Source organism: Serinus canaria, chromosome 24, assembly GCF_022539315.1.
Source record: "Serinus canaria isolate serCan28SL12 chromosome 24, serCan2020, whole genome shotgun sequence".
NCBI classification, from domain to species: domain Eukaryota; kingdom Metazoa; phylum Chordata; class Aves; order Passeriformes; family Fringillidae; genus Serinus; species Serinus canaria.
The window spans coordinates 5,096,375-5,116,122 of record NC_066337.1 but is presented as its reverse complement, the minus strand read 5'-3'; the positions used below and the strand labels follow the sequence as shown (position 1 = coordinate 5,116,122).

Sequence of the window (19,748 nt, the reverse complement as noted above, 5' to 3'; positions counted from 1 at the left end):
ATTTTATAACTTTTTGTTCTGAATAGGCAAAGACAACTCTCTGAAGAGGGTTGTTACCACAGCCTGAGCAGCACAGAGCTGGGGTTGGATGAGTGGAGGAGAGAATTCCTTAATCAATACAAAATATTGGGGACCAGAATTGCTGTTCCTTGTCAAGGGGGTGGAGCACAGAGATGGGAAAGTTTTGGGATATTCAGGCTTGGAACTTTGTGTATGCTTTAAAAGCACTTAATTTTTATTAATTTTATTATTTTTTGTTCTGAAAAGGCAAAGACAAGTCTCTAAAGAGGGTTGTTACCACAGCCTGAGCAGCACAGAGCAGGGGTTGGAGCAGGAGAGGAGCTTTGCAAGGAGAGAATTCCTTAATCAATACAAAATACTGGGGATCAGAATTGCTGTTCCTTGTCAAGAGGATGGAGATTGGAAAGAGGTTGGGAAGTGTTTGGATATTGAGGATATTGAGGCTTGGAACTTGTGTGATTCTTTAGAAATTTTATTTGCATTAATTTTATTATTCTTTATGCTAAACAGGCAAAGCCAACTCTCCAAATCACTCCTTATTCCTACTCCATCTTTCCCATGTCCTTAGGAGAGATTTCTTTGATAATTATTATTTTTTCCCATACTTTTTCCTTATCTTCCTTCCCTGCTGTGTCCAGGGCTGCAGAAATCCCCATGGATTTCCAACACTGATATTCCATTTCCAGTCCTCACCATTTCTTGGCTATCTCCTCATTTCTCCCCAAAACCTGATTGCATCAGACTTTCTTGCTTTTTATGGTCATTTTTCTTCCCCTCCTCCGAATTGTTTTGTTATTGTGTCCTGTGACTGAGCGTGCTGGGGGAAGGAAATCTGGGAAATCAGAGTAGGAAGCAAGATAGGAGCTTCCATTCCTGAACCTCTCTTGTTTTTACACTGCTTCCTGGCAGCTGTGTTGCTTTGCACTTGAAAGGGATGTATTGTGTTGCTCTCTCCCCAAAAACTGTTGATAAAATAGAAATAAAAATTAATCCTCTGATTTTTTAAAGTTAATTATTTCCATAAGCAAAAAAAAAAAAAAAAAAAAAAATAGCAGACAACAGTTCAATAATGAGTGTGCCCTAAAGTCCTTTATTTTTAAATAGTGAATGTTTTTCCTGATGGACTGAAATTTCATTTGGATTCTTCAAAGTCTGTTTGACTCCTTTGTGACAAAGAGGAGCTGCAAAATCCATTTCTGACCCTTTTAAGCTTGTTTTATGGTACAAATGCATTGCTTTCCCCAAGTGCTCGTGCCAGCAACAGAATTGTTATGTTGCAGGGAATTGAAAATGTTCCTTCTGAGTTAAAAGCCTTGGAGCATGTTCCTTTTGTATTCCTGGTTCCTCCTCACTGACTTTAAGGGCTTCAAGTTAAATATTTTGCATGAAAATTTAAAATGGATGAATTTGAGGGGGTTTTTTGGCAGGGATATAATTTATATGTATATAATGTATATTTATAGGTTATATCTTAGCTATTCATACTATTATCAGTGTACTATCGTATCGATCTTACATTCTAGCTATTGCGAGTTAGATTCCTATTCTTAGTTCCACTATCCTCTATTGCCTATTCTTATTCCTATTCTTATTCCTATTCTGATTCCTAGTCTTATTCCTATTCCTATTCCTATTCTTATTCCTATTCCTATTCCTATTCCTATTCCTATTCATTCTATTCTTATCTATTCTATTCCTATTCTATTTATATTCATATTTATATACTATATTATTTATATACTTATTTATTTATATACTTATATTTATATTTATATACTTATATTTATATTTATATACTTATTTATTTATATACTTATTATATTATATACTTATATTATATTTATATACTTATAGGTATAGGTATATTTATATTTACAAACACATCTATAAAAGACATAAATAAATAGATAAAATATATAAATATAAAATATAAATATATAAAATAATACTCTATAATGTTTTATGTATTTTTATGATTGTAAAGCAACCTGCAGTGTTAAATTGGTGGTAAGGGTAAACTGAGGCAGGCAGTTGGGAAATGGGAGTTTGCTCTGTACAGGGAAGGAAATGGGAAATATCAATGTTTTAACCAAAATATCCTTTAGTAAATGAATTTTATTGGTCTGTCAGGTTGTCCCATCTGTGTTTCACGTGAGGATGAGGAGGATTAGGGAGAAAAAAGTGGAAATGCTGGATTTTAGACTGCAACCCAAGTTTAAAAATACCTCTGTTCTGACACCCTCAGCAGAGGCTGCTTGGTGCATGTGATTCTCACTCAGGCATGAATAATAAACTGGGATTTTCAGCCCCTGGTTTCATTAACTCTGTGATTCCACACTGGTTAAAAAACCCCAATATTGGGGATTTTTTCCTTCCCAAGGATTGGGACAGGAATGTTCCTGTGAGGATCTGAGCTGATCCTGGCCTGGCTTTCTCCTTCCCTCTGGTTACCATTTTCTTCTGGACAGCTGACATTTTCTGATTTGTGAAATTCCTAGAAAATTGAGGAGCTGGGCAAACCTTTCAAAATAGGAACCAATGAGAGGGAGCCCTGTGCTATTTCAGAAATGATAATGCATGCCATGGGAAAGGGAGCAGCATGGAAAATACAAGTTCTGGCTGGGAAATGATGGCATGGAGCAGGGAGATGGAAGGGTTGGAGTTGATTTCTTTGGCTTCCTGTCTTCTGGGTAATTGCAGCCTTGCTGCAGTTGTGGCCTGGAGATGATGTTTGGGACCAGCATCCCTTGGACAGGCTAAAAAATTTGATCGTGAGAACTGAGGAAATCGAAAATCATCTAAAAAGAAAATAACTCTTACTAATATATTAAAGTGGTTTGCTGCAGTTTGGTTTTTTAATTGTGATTTTGGGAAAGGAGAAAAAAAAAGGAGAATTTAATGAGGAGGAGGGTAATTCAAATCAAATCACCAGAAATGAGTTTGGTGGAGTTCTCTGGGGTTTCTGGCAAGGACTAAAATAGAGATGTTGGTTTTGCCCTGCTCAGTCTGTACGTGGCACTGGGGCTGTTAATGGGGAGCTGGAGCCCGGGGCGTGCTCAGCCCTGGGAAGATTTCCATGAATCAAACACAAACAGACAGGGTAGCGTGAAGAAATTTCTGTCCTGCCAGCCCTGCTCCCAAACTTCATTAGCTTATTGGGGCAGAAAAGGCAAACAGCCCCTTCCTCCTGCAACCCTTCCCTGGGGCTTCAGCACTCCCAAACCTCCGAGCCCCCCTGGGCTGAGCTCTGAGTTGGCCTCTGTGCCTGGCAGAGAGCGGCACTCTGGAATTTGCTCATGGGAAGGGGTGATGGATCTGACTCCATGTTCTTGGAGGGCTAATTTATTATTTTATCATCTATAATACATTAAAGAATGCTATACTAGACTGAACTAAAGAATACTGAAAGGATACAGACAGAAGGCTGAAACTTATTAAAGAAAAACTTGTGGATCTTTGTAGAGCCTTGACACAGCTTGGCTGTGATTGGCTGAGAAGTAAAACCAATTTACTCTATAATTAATACGGAGAAATACTCTAGATAATCTATTGGAGAGATGCTTATTGCTCTATATCACAGTAATACTCTATATACTCTATACCCATCTTTGTCACAGCCTCCCTTCTCTTCTGTGTGCATTTTGCTAATAAGTGAAAACAATTTACTCTGTATGTAAGGGGGTTACACTTTACTCTGTATATATATAGAGTAAAACCAGTTTATTATATATAAGTAACCATCTCTATCACAGTTTCCTTTCTCTTCATGGTTTGTGGATTTTGCTAATAAGTAAAACCAATTTATAACTAATATTGAGTAATATTCTAATATACTCTACACCCATCTCTGTCACAGCCTCCCTTCTCTTCATGGTGTGTGCATTTTGGTAATAAGTAAAAACAATTTATATGTAAGGGGGTTACAATTTATATATATAGAGTAAAACCAGTTTATTATATATAAGTAACCATCTCTGTCACAGCCTCCTTTCTCTTAGTGGTATGTGTTTTTTGCCAGGAAGTAAAATCAATTTACTCTATAACTAATATAGAGAAATACTCTATATACTCCATACCCATCTCTGTCACAGCCTCCCTTCTCTTTATGGTGTGTGCATTTTGCTTTTAGGATAAGCAAATGGCACAAAGGGACAAAGTTTGCCAGATGGTTTATTGTTACAGTAGTCAATTATTGGTTTATTTTAGCTGTTTTTTCTATCTGTTTGAGCAGTAAAATGAAAAGTAGTGCCTTAAAGGGGTGCAGGTAATGGACAGCCCCTTCTCAGCTTCCCAGGGGAGAGATCTTGGCCAAGGGATTTTCCCAGAAGATGTGGCAGTGGCAGGGCAGTGCTGCCTCCCCCTCCTGGAGTTATCCAGATGTGGTGTGTTCCAGCTGCTGGCTCTGCTCTGCCCGGGATGCCAGCGGTGCCCAGCGTGGCACGGCCTGACCCTGGCAGAGGCTGCAGTGCATGGAGGGGAAATCTCAGTGCCCTCTGCCAGCCCTTTGTCCTGGGCCTGGGGATGCAGCTCCTTGGCTCAGGGCTGGCATTTCCTGGCAGGAATGCACACAAATCTATATTTTAATAAATAATTATATATTTTAAAATATAATATATATAAAATACAAATTATATGTAATATATATAGAATATATATTTTACATATATTACATAAATCTATATATTTCTATATAAGATTTTATATTTCTAATTTTATATATTATTCTATATATATTATATATATAGAGAGTAATGTAGTTCTATATGTATTCTATATATTCTATATAAGTCTGTATTATTTTATGTATTATTCATATCTATAATATAAAAATCATACACAATAATATACATAATATTACATATAAATATCATATCGAATATAAACATAACAATATATAATGTAAATATGGCAATATATAATATATTATAACAATTTATAATATAAATATAACAAATATAATAATAGATAATAACATATAATATAATAAAGATATATAACAGATAATATAATATAATATATAATATAATCTATATAATATATATAATATAATATCATATAATATAATTATTAATATATATTATTATCTATATGTAGTAAATTATATATTGCATTCATATTGTAGATATTCATATCTATCATATTATATTATTATTTGTATTTATAATTTCATATTTTATATAAATTATATAGACATATAATATATATCTCTAGTCTATATATAATAGACTATTATATAGTCTATATATGATATGTATTTATGTGTATTTTATATAATATATATTTACAATATAAAATATAAATAATGCATATATTGCAATAATGCATATATACAATAAAATATAAATAATGCATATATATATATATATATATATATATATATATATGTATATGTGTGTGCATACATTTACATGCAGACATATAGATGCACACAAAACAAACCCATCCATCCACCCCCTCTCCACAAATATATAAATGCAGATAAATGTTTCCCAGCCCCCAGGAGAGCTGGGAAAGCTGAGTTTGCTCTCCCATCCCCGGCTGCTGCTGCTGCTGCCCGGGAGGAGGTGGGACAGGGGAGGTGGAGTTTCCTCCCTCCCGCCTGCTCCGTGATCGATCCGCGGGTTCCTCCGAGCATCCCCGAGCCCCCCGAGGCTCCGGGGCAGGAGGGTTTGGGATCAGAGCTGTGCCGTGGCCCTTTGGGATGTCCCTGCTCGGCTGTGCGGAACAGGTAACTCGGAGCCTTTGTTCCTATGCCCTGAGCCGGGAATACCTGCTCGGATGCAGAGCCGAGAGAAAGGATTTTACCTTTTGGAAAAAAAGCTGGGAGGGGAGGGGAGGTTTGGCTCCTTTTTTATTCCTTCTTTCATCTTTGAATTGCTGCTACGTGAACCTGAGTTACTCCTTTGTGGTTTTGCTGTGAAAATGGGCAGTTGAAGGTGTTTGCTGTGAAAAGCTCTGTCTTGGTGGCTGAGCTGCAGAACAAAGGTTTTGAGAGCCTGGAAAGATGCTTTGGATGTGGATGCTGGCAGCACTCCCTTCTTTCCATTTCCCAGTAATTCCATCCCAGAGCCTCCTCACCAGCCACAGGGAATGTGATTTTTGATAAGTTGATATTTTATGCATGTTGATGTTAAATTAGCTGCTGGTGCTCAGGCAACCATCTCTGTGTTGGGTGGGGTTTATTTTTCTGAATGCATTTTTCACTGTTGTATTTGGGTTTTATTATTTTATTGTAAAGTGTTCTAAAATTTAAACAAATTTTATCAGTCCCAGTCATGGTGTGGACAGATTTGAGACAGATTTGAGGCCGTGACAGCCGTCAGCATTGAGAGGAAATGCAGTGTTTTGTGCTAATAAATGAGATTGTGATGTGGAAAGGTTTGAGATGCTGGGGGGAATTGCTGTTTTTTTTAAATATAAATATAAATACAGCCAGGGAGGGCTGGCAGTTGTCATCATGCTGCATGGTGAGGGGGAGGCACCGAGAGCTGAAGGTGTCACTGAACCCAGTGGGGGAGCAGCTCCAATCTGGCATTGCTGTTTCTGCTGCCTTGGTTGTCTCCATACCCCTTCCACATATCTTGGAGAATTTTGCTGCAGTCACCTTTGAGCAGCTGGGAACTTTCCTGACTAAATATTTGTTTGGATTTCTTTTTCTCTTTCGCCTGTATTTTTATTTATTTTACGAGTCCCAAGAGGCAAATACTAATACAAACACATCCAGAGGCCTATTAATAGCTCTGGGTTTGACTCACAGGCTGTTCTCAGGATCTTGAGCCATTTTACAAAGAGCTTCACTCCTGGATTTTTATCTTCCATTTTACAGTGGAAAAAACAGGCCTTGATGTTGCTGAGAAATCCTCGTGCTGTGTTCTGCTCCAGTTGGTATTTCTGGATTTATGCTGTAGTTTAGATGAGGGGAGGTGAAATGGGAAGGAGCAAAGCATGCCACAGATGCCTGTGTACATTTTTTCCCCTTCTCATGCAATGTGTGCTATGTGCATCTTTCCTCTTGTGTTTTATGGGCCAGAGCTGCATTTATGGCAGAAATAATAGGTTTGCATGTCCCAGAAGTCTTTTTCTTTTTCTTAGGCCATTGAAACAACTGAGGTAGCTCCAACTCCACTCTAGAGCACTGCTAATCTCTTTCTAGCTCAGCTGACATCACATTTTCTTCTTTTGGAAAACTGCAGTGTATGGTGGGGAAACTTCCCATGGATGCTTCTAAAATCTGAGGGAATGCTGGGACAGAAACCCTGCTGGGAGGTGTGGAAGCCAGCAAGGTGAAATGCTCATTTAGCTGGAATTTAGCCTCAAATAGTTTGGTTGCCCTTGGTGTTTGTATCTGCAGGAGTAAAACTTGAGCAGAATTAGCTGTGGAGGACTGAGAGCTAAAAATACACAGTACAGGTTAAGCAACACTGTGGTAATGATTTCTTGGTTCTCTGGGTGCTGCAGCTTTCCTTTCTAAAGCTGTGGATCCAATTTTTCCCTTGGTGTAAATGAAGCCACTGGGAGCACTTTGCCTTTGGGTGGTTTTAGACATATTAACTGTAAATTAGTTTATGGCAGCTGGGAAATATTTCGAAGCTCTGCAGAGGTCAGAGGGGTGGATGTGGGGATGTTGTCTGCTCATCCCATGCAGAATGGGTGGAATTTGGCCAAAGGTTCATCCCTGAGTGGGAGAAGGGAAGGCAGGGCTGGAAATGCTTTTGGGCTGAGTGTCTGCTTAGCTTTGAACTCATAAACTGCTGGTTCTGATGAGCAGGCAGGTCTTGGTTTACATTTCCAGAGCAGTAAAGGCAGGTGAACCTTGAAACAACCTCACCAGGGCTGAAGGGAAATTCAAATGAAGACAAGGTGCCTGCTGACCTCGTTTGTCAGAGGAGTAATTAATGAAACTTTTGGGCTGTGCAGGAGGGCAGACCAACTGATAGTGCCTCTGGAATGTGTAAATCCATGGGGAAGGTGCTGCTGGTGCTGTCAGGTTGTAGCTGCACCTGTGTCAGGGGAAATCACAGAATCCCAGGGTGGTTTGGGATGGGAGGGACTTTAAAAATCATCCAGTGCCACGGACAGGGATCTTCCACTGCCCCAGGGTGCTCCAGCCTGGCTTTGGGCAGTGCCAGGGATCCACCCCAGCTGCTCTGGGGGAACAGTTCCTTCCCAATGTCCAGCCTAACCCTGCTCTCTGTCAGTTTGGAGCCATTCCCCCTCACCCTGCCACCCCAGCCCTTGGAAGGAGAATCTCCATCTTTCCTTCAGCTCCTGCAAGGCCACAGTGAGGTCACCCCAAAGCCAGGCTGGACAATCCCAATTCTCCCAGCCTTTCCCAGTTTTGAAGAATCCCAATTCTTCTCCAGGCTGGACAATCCCAATTCTTCTCCAGAGTGGACAATCTCAATTCTCCCAGCCTTTCCCAGTTTTGAAGAATCCCAATTCTTCTCCAGAGTGGACAATCTCAATTCTTCTCCAGAGTGGACAATCTCAATTCTTCTCCAGAGTGGACAATCTCAATTCTTCCAGCCTCTTCCAGTTTTGAAGAATCCCAATTCTTCTCCAGGCTGAACAATCCCAATTCTCCCATCCTTTCCTCTGCTCACCTTGGTGGCCACATCAAACCAGGCAAAGCTGCCAGTGCTGAGGAGCACAACAGCTTGGCCTTGTTCCTTCTTTAAAACATCTTTTGAAAGACACACAGGAGGAGTAATAAATTATTATTTACCTATCTTATATTTTTCAAATCAATTTATTATTATTTATTTATCATACTGGGGGTTCTTTGGTGCACTCTCAGTACTTCCAAGCCATGGAGGTGTGCTGTTCCTGTGCCAGGCAACTGCACTCACTCCCCAGAAATGTGAACTCTGGGCCAAATACTCCTCTGTGCCTCTGAACCTTGTACATATATTTGCAAAACTTCAAGCTGCCTAATTGGAGGCAGCATTATGCTATTTTGAAAGCTACATTTCCAGTTGTATTACGTGCACTCTGTGTTGGGGATGGCTTTTTTTTCCCTCTCCTCCCTGTCTAATTGCTGTCTTTTGCTGTTTTTAAGGACTGTTTCCACACCAGGCTCGTTGCTGGTTCATAACAACCACAAGCTGGGGATGGCATTAATAAGGAGCTAGGCTTGGTGCCTAATGAAATGCAAAATCTGCTCCCCATGCTGGGGCAGCCCCAGTGATCCCAGCCCTGGGTGTGTGTGTGTGTGTCAGGTGAAAGCAAACCCCGTGGCACTGCCCAGCTTTGGGTCTCTGCTCTGCTCAGGAAAAGAAAATTGCTTTATTCCTTGATTTTTTGGGGCAGTTCAGTGGGAAGCTGTTGCAGACGCCGTGGAGGAGGAGCTGCCAGGGAGCCAGCTCTGCTTTGCAATTATTGGCAAGCAAAGCAAACATTTCATTTCCCTGTAATTAGCTGCAGTTTAGGGAGGGCAGGTTAATTTGGACTCCACGCCCTGTCTGTGCAAGAAACCCCAGTGCTCCATTTGATTCTTTCAGGCTGTGGGCAAAGGGGTTTAAAAGGATTTTTCAGAAGTGAAAGCTGGAGGAATGAATCACAACAAATGTGTTCTGCCCCTCTTCCTTCCCTTCTTCCAAACAGCAAAAGCTCAGGATGTGAAGATGGTGTGAAAATGTATTTATGAGATGGTGTGAAAATATAATTATTGTAATAAAATTGGATATTTTGGGGCTCTTCTAGTATGGCCAAGCTACATATTTCAGCTTTTTCTTGCTACAGGGAAGCTTGAGCTCTCTAGGCCTGGGAATATTTGTCTCTGGCCTACTTCAAAATAAATAAATGAGTAAGAAAATTGGGTCATAACTTCTGAAATCACAAGCTTGACCTTTCTCCTGTACCTGGTCACTTGCATTGAATGGGTCATGCAGTAAAAGCTTGGAAAGGAACAAATCCTGAATGTTTCTTTTCTGCTGTGTAAATTTTTGTGATAATACCATTTTCTGCAAGTTTTTTTAGAAACACACTTGGCTTCTTTCAGCATTTGTGGTGTTTTAATTTTTTCCATTTCGAAGCTGTCAATTTTTTGCTCTCCCAGAGGTGCAAACAGAGATTCAGTAATTTGTAAGCAGTCACGTTGGGAAACCAGTAGGAAATCACCTGGGACTTGGCAACCTCCATTCCCCACCAATTTCTGAGCGGGTTTTGTGCTGGCTCTGAGCTACATTCAGTGGCCAACCCTTACCCCTATTACTCAAATCTCACTTTTAGGCTGAGTCTAAAGGCAGCATTAAGGAAACACGAGCAGCCTGGTTTATTTATGTTCCCTCCAGTGCCCCCTCCCCAGTTTTCATTAGTTTGGCTCCTTCCAGCCCCTGGCAGGGAAATTCAACAATAAATGGCCTTGTGTGACAACCTCAGGGCCTGCAGAGGGAAAGCTGCTGCTGCTTCTGAGCCTTGGAAGGCAGTCAGGAGTGGAGGAACAGCTCTGGCTGCTGGAAATGTCCCTGTGCCCTCCCCTTTGGAGAGTTTCTTGGGGACTCAGAGTTCTTGCAGGGTCCTGGCCCGAGCAGCAGAGCAGCACAAAGGGCACATTGAGATGGCTGCTGGGGAAGCCCTCCTTCCTTGCCTGCCCAGTAAATGCAGCTCTTTCTCCATGAAAAGCCCTGACATCAGCTCTTGGAAAAATCCAAGTGCTTGTGTCATGGAAAATAGCTGAGGCACTTGCCTGGGCTGGGAGTGAATGGCTGGACTGTGGATGGAACTTCTCTGGAGATGCTTTTCTTCCTCCTGTTCTGACTGAAACCCTCCCCACCTCAGGGCTTTGCAGGGAAGGAGGCTGAGGAAAGAGCTACAGCTGGCTGTAGTAAACCCAGAGTAGCCTGCTTGTCATTTCTACAGGACAGAGCATGATGATGCATTCCTGTAGCATCAGGAAATTCCATGTGTGGAGGCAAATCTCCCAATTCTTGCTGTTTGTTTCATGGAGAAGATTTATCTTTGCATTCTGTTTTTCTGTCTTCATTTTAAGCTGGTTTCTTTTTCCTCTTTTCTCGCTCCCTTCTCATGCTGCCACCTTCTCTTCACCCCTCTTGATGAATCCCTCAACCACAAGAGAGAAATCTGTATATAGGTATTTAATTTTTTGAAAGCTCCAAGAGGAAGCATGCTGTGGAGGCAAGGCACCAGTGAAATTCTCCTTCCCTGCAGAAATTCCTCCCCCTTGGAGCCCTGACCCTCCCCATCTCACAGATGGAACTTGCCAGCCTTCCAGACTTTGCTTTTTTATCAAATTCATCTTAACCTAGTTTAAGTGTTTTGCTCAGCACGTTGGTTGCCATGGCAGCAGTCCCTTGCATTGATCCATCTCCTGATCCATCAGGAAATATGCTGCTGGGCTCTGTTGGCTACTCTGCATTTTCTCTCCTAAAAGGAAAATGGAATGGCTTATTCTGGTTCTGGCTAGAGACATCAGTGGCCTGAAAAATGCTGGGATATTGAGTGGGAGGCATTTAGTGATGTTTTATTGAGGCAGATGCAGCACTGGGGGTGTTCAGGGGGGTTTGGCACAGAAGGTGGTGGCTCTGGGGGCTCTCCAGTCTCTTCCCTCCATTTCCCATGTTCTTGTCTGAAGGCTGCACTCCTGTCCATGAGCTGTCAGCAGTGCAAGGTCAATAATGCCAGGGAGGATTCCTCCATGAGTCACTGTGTCAGCTGGGCTGCCTTGGACTCCACAAAAATAACACAGAGCTCGCAGTGCCTCCTTGCAATCCCAAACCCCAGCCCTGGGATCTGACAGCTCCCAGGAATCCCATTTGGATCCCTGTTTTCCTGCTCCTTGTGTCCACTCTGTTGCCATCAGTATGCAATGGGTTTGAGTTGGTTTTTTTTTTTTTTTTAATTTAAGGAAAAAACTCAGTGTTTTCCCGAGCTTTGATCCATGGAAAAGATGACCCAGCAGAAAGCTGCTGCTCCTGCTGAGGAGGATGGAGGGGATGGGTTGGGTCAGGGCTGTGCCAGGCTGGCTGACGTGCTTGCAGCTGCAGGTGCTGCCTGTGTTTCCTCTCTTGCTGCATTTTCCCTGTCAGGGGGGATCTCAGCCCCTCTGGCTCTCCCACTGCTCTGTGCCCTTTTCCTTGGGACACAAAACTCTCCCCTGAAACCTTCCTCAGGGCTTTTAAAATCCTGCTCTGGTTCATCTGTGCCTGGAAAACAGATTCCCTGCCTTGTTTCTCTTTCATTCTGTCTCCTCCAAGGTGGAATTCTGGGAGGTTTTTGCAGAATAGCATTTGTGTCAATGCTTACTGTGCTTGAAGAGCATTTAAAACCTCCTAGATTTAGACAAAAAATGCATAATTTCTCTGAGTGCTGTCAGTGAGGTCCAATCAGGGTGTTGAAAATGAAGTTTAAAAGGTATTAAAGGAGCTGGATGCATTCGGAATAGTCCTGGAATTGTTCAGAGATTTTTTTACTTGTCAGCCAGGAGCAAACTTTGGTTTTTCCAGGATCTGTTTGGGGATGTGCGAACAAGAGGAGAGAACAATCCTGCTCAGCATTCCCAAAATCTTGAACAGCCTTCCCTGGGAGTGTCCCAGGCCAGGTTGGACAGGGTTTGGAGCAGCCTGGGACAGGGGAAGGTGTCCCTGCCATGGCAGGAGGAGCTCTGAGGTCCTTCCAACCCAAACCATTCTGGAATTCTGAGTGAGTTAAAATCACCAAAATCCATGGAGCTGATGGTGACTAAAGGCTTCTCATTGACTCAGGAGTTGGTGGAAACCTCCTGAATTAGGATGAGATTTTTAAAAGCCAGAATTTGGGTTTTTTATTGGGGGACTTGGAGAAAGCCTTTGGTTTTCCTTTTCTCCTCCTAAAAATGTCCCTAAAACAGATCAATGATCAGCCCTGGACTGTTTCTCCTCCTGAATTTGGCATGATCAGTTGTGTTGGCTGCTTTTCCTTGAAATTTACAATTCATTCCGAGGGTTTTTCTGCAACAAGCAACATCTTATTTAAATGAAACTAATAAAGCACTGAAGCAGCTTCTATTGCAACTGTTCATCTCCTAATTAAAGATTAGTTCTGTCAAGCAAGCACTTTTTGGCTGTTCTCTTCTGCATGGGTTTCACAACATTTCTTACTCATCTGGGCACAAGTTGGAGTGATTTCTCCTTGCAAACACACACAGGCTTCATTTCAGGCATGAGAGCAGTCCTGGAACTAAAGTTAGGCACATGAATAAATATTTCCAAGGTTGAGGCCCTTGTCTGAATCTAAATATTTTTCTCTTTGATCAGTTTTGGAGATAGGAGATACTTGAATTCTGGTAATATTTTGTAGGGGGGGGGAAAATAAAAACCCAAAACCCCAGCATGGTTATCTGGGTGCTGTGCTATTTCTGGTCAGCTGTATTTTCATCCTCCCAGGCTAGAATGGAATGCTTTGTACTGCTGGAAGCTGGGAATCCTCCCTGCTCTCCTCTTTTTTTTTTTGGACACATTAATTCTTCAAATCTCCTTTTTCTGCTGGGTTTCAAGGTGGTTTTTGGGCACTGGTGGTGCATGTGTGTGAGCTAACCTGAAATGCAGTGTTTGATCCACGCTGTTGCTACTTGGAGGTGTATTTTCCTCACTTAAACAGATTTTCCTAATGCAGCATGACTAAGAGGACACACTTTTAGTCATTTGATGCATTTAAATGACTCAAATTATTCAGACCCAGCATTTTAAAAAACAAAATCTGCCTTGGCTTTTAATTGGTGCTGGTGTTTGGGAGAGTGGAACAACTCGTTTGAAAATGTGCTGATGTTCATCAGTTATCAGACAAAATGTCTACAGGGTTTTTATCGTGGAGCCTAAACTTGCCAGCTCCATTTGGAATTAAAGCTCCAGCTGTTCACCACACCCTGCTCTGCCTTCTTGCTGCTGTTTACAGTAGGAGGTGAAATATATTTTAATTTGAATTATGTTGGGTGCTGTAGCACGGTGAGGGGATTTTCAGGGCTACTTTCAAATTTAATAGAATTTCCAAGTGAGGATCAGTTGGTGTGAAGCACAGATAAACTCCCAGGAGCTCCTCTGTGATCTTGGATTGGGTTTGATCCATTTTCCCTCTGCTTCCTGCTGGAGTGGCACAGTGTTTGGGAATGGGGAATGGCCTCCAGGTGGTGTTCAGGGAGGAATCTGCTCCTGAGTGCAAGGATCAGTGTTGTGGCCTCAGCTGAGCTGAGTGTTCCACCTGAAACTGCTGTGATTTCATAACTCAGTGCCCAGGGATGATTTCAGATCCAGGAGGGGAGGTTCTTGGGGGGCTGGAGAGCTTCACCTTCAGCCTGGCTGGACAAAGCCCATCCTTTTCCTTCTCCATGGATCTTAGGGAATCCCTGTGAAGCAAAGGGAAGGCAGGAGAGGGTGGGGAGTGGTGGTTGTGCAGCACCCATAGACTGTGCTGGGATCATCTGCTGCATCCATCCCTGCTCCCACCATGTCCTTCCCTCCATCCCTGCTCCCACCATGTCCTTCCCTCCATCCCTGCTCCCACCATGTCCTTCCCTCCATCCCTCCTTCCCAACCTGTCCCTGCATCCATCCCTGCTCCCCAGTGTGTCCCTGTCTCCATCCCTGCTCCCAGTCTCTCCCTGCCTCCTTCTTTGCTCACCAACCTATCCCTGCTCCCCATCCTGTCCCTGTGTCCATCCCTGTTCCCCAACATGTCCCTTCCTCCTTTTTCGCTTCCCAACCTGTCCCTGTGTCCATCCCTGATCCCACAGTGTCCCTGTGTCCATCCCTGATCCCACAGTGTCCCTGTGTCCATCTCTGTCCCTGCCTCCTCCTTTTCTCCCCACCCTCTCCCTGCCTCCATCAAGCCCAGGGGCTCCAGCACTGCCTGGGATGGGGGCCCAGCCCTGGAATGGGGTCCCTTCCCAGGCTGGAGGATTCCCCAGAGCCAGCTGGATCCTGGCCCCTTGTGCCATCCAGCTGTGGGGTGGGAATGGGGGATTTTGGCTCCCACCCCACAGGAATTGGACGTTCACTGCTAACGTCAGAGCGCTGAAAAGGTTCCGGTGTTTTCAGCGCTGCTTTGTTTACAAAAACTTTAAAGTTCCTTCCTAAATAATTAATCACCAGCCTAGTATAATAAGCAGAAAGGTTTTGCACAGCTTCTGGAGCTGGAAAATAGGACATGAGTGTTTCAGAGATAATCAAGAGCTCTGAACCAGCCCAGAGGTCCAGCAGTGATCTCACTTTGTGTTGTCCACAGACTCTGCCTGATGCTGCAGCAGTTCTGGGTGCTGGTAAGAACCTCTGGGGGATCAAGTTTGTCACTGAAATGCTTCATTAAAATACTTACCAGTGATGTTAGGGGTTTTTTATGCAGCTCAAAAGTTCAATTGCATCAGATAAAAAAATGGCTATAATTCATCCCAAGCATATTTTCCTGTCTTTCCCTGGATTCCTGATTTTCCTTCTTTTCTGCTTTCCAGTGAAACACTTGATTGCTCTGTGTCTGCTGGCTGCTCAGGGTTCAGGCTGGGTTAGATTGGCCTGAGATGACTTTTGTTTGCTTTCCTTTGGGATTCAGGCTGTGTCTGTCCTGCCCCAAGTCCTCCTTCCCTGCTGGAATGGGTGACTGGGGTTTGGCCTGCTGCAGAGCTGTGCCTTTGCAGGTGGAGCACAACGAGGAGAGGATGTTTCTCATTGGATTCAGAGTGGATTTCCCAGGCTTTTACAATTAAAATAGAGCTTTTGGGGGGCAGGAGGAAGGAGGATTACCACTTCTTGCCTTCAATTAATTAACTTTTTGCTGTTTGTGCAATCACAGGCCCTACCTACCCCCTTCATTTGGAAGCTGCTGTTGTAGTTCAGCTCAATTCAATGCTGTTATCTGAAAGATGGCAAGTGTCTTGCTGTGGATAATTATTTTCAGGAACAAGCAGACAGCATTTTAATTTCCCTTGCCTCATGTGTCATCAGATGCTGGTTCTGGAGTTCCATATTAGTGCATGTTTGCACAGGGGCTTGGCATGTGGGAGCTGGCCAGTTTTGGGTGGATCCAGCCTTGATGGCACAGCTCTTGCTCCAGGAGAGGGCTTAGGCTGGCTCTGTGCAGCCACTCGTGGTTCTCAGGCAGTGGGGAGGGAGCTGCTGCAGCTTTGGGGCTGGGCTTTTCCTGCCTGGGCCACTCCAGCTGCAGGTAGGGAGGGGAGGAGGTGGCAGGAGGAGCACTCGGGGCAGTTTTGTGCTGCCAGCCCAAGGAATCTTGGTTGGAATGGGCTGGAAAACTCTGGGAGAATGGTTTGGTTGTGGGGTGGGGCTGTGGTTCAGCTCAGGATCACAGAAATGAAGGGATGGGCACTCCAGCCCCTCCTGGTGTCCAACAACCCCTCCAAGGAGAAATCCCAGCCCGAGGCTGATCCCTCTCACCTTTCACTCATTTGGGAAGAGATTCCAAACCCCCCTTGGCTCCAACCTCCTTTCACCTGAGCCTGCCTTTGGAGCTCTTCACGGCATTCAGAGATTTTATAGATTTATAGAATTTATAGATTTATAGAATTTATAGGATTTACAGAATTTATAGGATTTATAGATTTATAGGATTTATAAGATTTACAGAATTTGTAGGATTATAGGATTTACAGAATTTATAGGATTACAGAATTTATAGAATTTACGGAATTATGGGATTTACAGAATTTATAAGAATTTACAGAATTTATAGGATTTATAGGATTTACAGAATTTATAGGATTTACAGAATTTATAGGATTTACAGAATTTATAGGATTTACAGAATTTATAGGATTTACAGAATTATTTATAGAATTTACAGAATTATTTACAGAATTTACAGAATTATTTACAGAATTCACAAAATTTACAGAATTTACTGAATTATTCACAGAATTCTCAGAATTCCCAGAAGGACCAGGTTGGATGAGACCTCCAAGATCACCCAGTCCAACCCAACCCCAACCCCTCACCCAAACCCTGGCACCCAGTGCCACATCCAGGCTTTGTTCCACACCCCCAGGGATGGGGACTCCACAACCTCCCTGGGCAGAACATTCCAGAACTTTATCCCCCTTTCTGGAAAGAGCTTTTCCCTGCTATCCAGCCTGTATTTCCCTTGGTGCAGTTTGAGGCTGTGAGCTCTGGTTCTGTCAGTTCTGCCTGGCCCTGAGGCAGAGCTGCTGCTCCTCCTTGAATCCCAGGGAATTTGGGAATGCCAGTCCCTCTCCTGTTGGCCTTTTCTAATCCAGACTTGGGAACTGTTGGTCATGAATAAATTGGTGTGTTTCAATTGAAACCATAAAATAAAATGTAAAAAGGAAAGGTCATTTCTTGCCCTGCTCACCTCTGGTGTTCGAGTTGTGTGGGCTTGAATTTCTTCCCTCTAATCCCTCACCCAGCACTTCCTGAAAAATAGATATAAATAGGAGAAAATGCAATTATTTTATATATAGGGGGGAATTACCAGCTAGAAACCATCTGCAGAGCCTTCATTAGAACAAAAAGTGATTTAAATTACCTGCTCTTGCCTTGCAATGTGTGTTTTGCCTTCCTGGTGAGGGATCTAAAACATAAATGGGATAGGAATGGAGCTGAACTTGCAGGCCAGAGGAGGAAGCAGTTGTGTTTGATCAGAGCAGAAGTTTTGGTGGATGGCACCACCTTGTTCTGTCAGGAATTCAAGGGAAAAAAATCCTGGATTCATAAATCCTGCATTTTCCTCAGTTAAAAACACAAATTTTCTTGGTTCTCCCTTCAGCTCTGGGTTTGTTGCTTTTGTTATCTGTGGGTATAATCCTACTTGGAATAGGTAATTTAATTTCAGCTTTGTTGCTCTTGTCTCAGAGATGGCAAATTCATGGAGTTCCATGAAAATAGAGATTGTTTTTGTGAAGGTACCACAGAAATGTAAAATTACTGTTTGTATGTAAGCACTAATGTTGGTATAAAACCAAATATTGAAAAATAAAAGTTTATTTAATTTTTTTTTTCTTTTCTTTTCAGGTTTCCTCTCAAAAAACCTTCGAGGTGAGTTCCTGAAATTTGCTTTTTTGTCTTTATTGTAAATTATGCTGCAGCATTTTTGCAGGGGGAATGCTTTTAAAAGTTTTAAATATATATATATATATATATATATATATATATATATACACAGCTTGTAGTGCCCATTACAGATGTGAGGAAATCAATATCCAGGTGGGGATGAGGTGCCAAAAATCGATTTATTGGTGGTGTCCTTGGCTTGGGGTGACCATTTGCATTCTGTGACGTGGCTGGGGGCTTTGAGGTGGGAAGGAGGGGGACACTGCTGGGACAGGTCCTTCCCTTCTGGGCACATCCTGAATCTTTAATTTTGGCAGGCTGAAATATTTAAAGTTTGCTGGGAGGTTGAAGATTTCAGGAGGGTTTTTTTTTCATTAAATTTATTTGGTTTTTAAGATAAAATATGTGCTGGTGCAGAGTGCTGAAGAGAATGCACTTGCTGTTACCAGTTCTGGAGTTCCTGGAGCCTTGGATCCATCCCAGAGGTTGCAGGGGAGATCATTTTCCCCTCTGAATTCAGCCTGGCAATAAATGTTTTAAGGCAACTCGATGCCTGTGCTTTAATGTGAATTTCTGGTGGGCAGCAGAGCTGGGTGAGCTCTGTGTGAGCGCTCAGGCAGCTCCTGGGGGCTCTGGTGTGAGGATATTTTGCTTTTCTGTGCCCCAGACACGGCAGCATTCTGAGCAGAGAGTCTCCAGCAGACAAGAAGCAGAAGGTTGAACGCTGCAGCAGCACCCACGACTTCGATCCCACAGGTGAAATCCCAAAATCCCAGGGGAAAAAACCCAAACCAAAGCACTGGGAAGTGGATTAAAAATGGTTTTAATGTGGTTTTCAGAGCTGTGTTGTTCTGCAGAGGCAGTGTGGGCATTGGAATGAATGTGGGCTTGATTTTCAACACCCTCATCATCCACCTGGATTAGTGTATCAGTAAATAATTGTACCAACTTCCACTTTCAGCAGAGTCAGGAGGCAAAGGCTGTAATTAGCTGTGAGGAGTTCTTCAGTGCAATCTGGAATTGGAGATGTGCTTGGCCCAGCCAGGGCTGAGTTTCCCTGCTGGGGTTTTAATTTTGGGGGGGTTTGTTTTGTTCTTTGGTCGATTTTGATCCCTCTTTACCCTTTGCAAAGTGAATTTGTGCTCCCCAAGGTGAAGCCCTTGAAGAGAAACTCCTCCTTTTAAAGGATTTGCTTAAAGGATCTGCTTTGATTCAGCCTGCTTTGATTTCAGTGAAGTGAGGGAGATGAGGGTGCACACAGGGTTCTTGTTCTCTCTGGAGCATTCCCCCATGGAATTCCTGCTCCTGGAATTCCTGCCTGAGCCCCCTGGCCCCATGCAAGGTGCATTTTTCCTGTCTGGCTTTTCCCTGGGGTGTGGGGGTGACTGGAAGGGGGGCACAGCTTGGAGGATGTGGGGATTTTTGTGCACAAGGCTGATGTTCATAAACCACCCTGGTGATGGTTTCTGCCCCTGGCTGCATGAGTCCTTCTAGAGTGCACAAAATAAATGAAAATGGGCTTTAAATACCCATTTAATGGGGAAAAAACTGGTTTAGTGCTCATCTTCTTCTCCTTTGTCCTTTGGGACAGGTAATGTAAAATTATTTCAGGTTGGGGGAGCTCTCAGGCTTTCCTTTTGTGGAAGGAATTTAATTTCTCCAGAAACAAGCTTGAGAAATCCTGTAATCTTAATTTGCAGAGTTGAGAGCTGTTACCTGG

General features: G+C 43.0%; 2 protein-coding genes across 2 annotated transcripts in view; both read left to right on the top strand.

The window, feature by feature from the left end:
* The window catches only part of LOC103823000 (TLC domain-containing protein 5-like), a 51,054-nt gene extending 32,270 nt beyond the window's left edge, over positions 1 to 18,784 (top strand). Inside the window, exons 5-6 of the transcript XR_007779496.1 lie at positions 17,990 to 18,013; positions 18,696 to 18,784. The gene's annotated coding sequence lies outside the window, so the exon portion shown is untranslated. The remainder of the gene's footprint in view (positions 1 to 17,989; positions 18,014 to 18,695) is intronic.
* Positions 1 to 19,748, top strand: part of ARHGEF12 (Rho guanine nucleotide exchange factor 12) — a 78,752-nt gene that overhangs the window by 18,270 nt on the left and 40,734 nt on the right. Inside the window, exons 2-3 of the mRNA XM_030231001.2 lie at positions 17,990 to 18,013; positions 18,696 to 18,784. Coding sequence (XP_030086861.2) covers positions 17,990 to 18,013; positions 18,696 to 18,784 — 113 coding nt within the window. The remainder of the gene's footprint in view (positions 1 to 17,989; positions 18,014 to 18,695; positions 18,785 to 19,748) is intronic.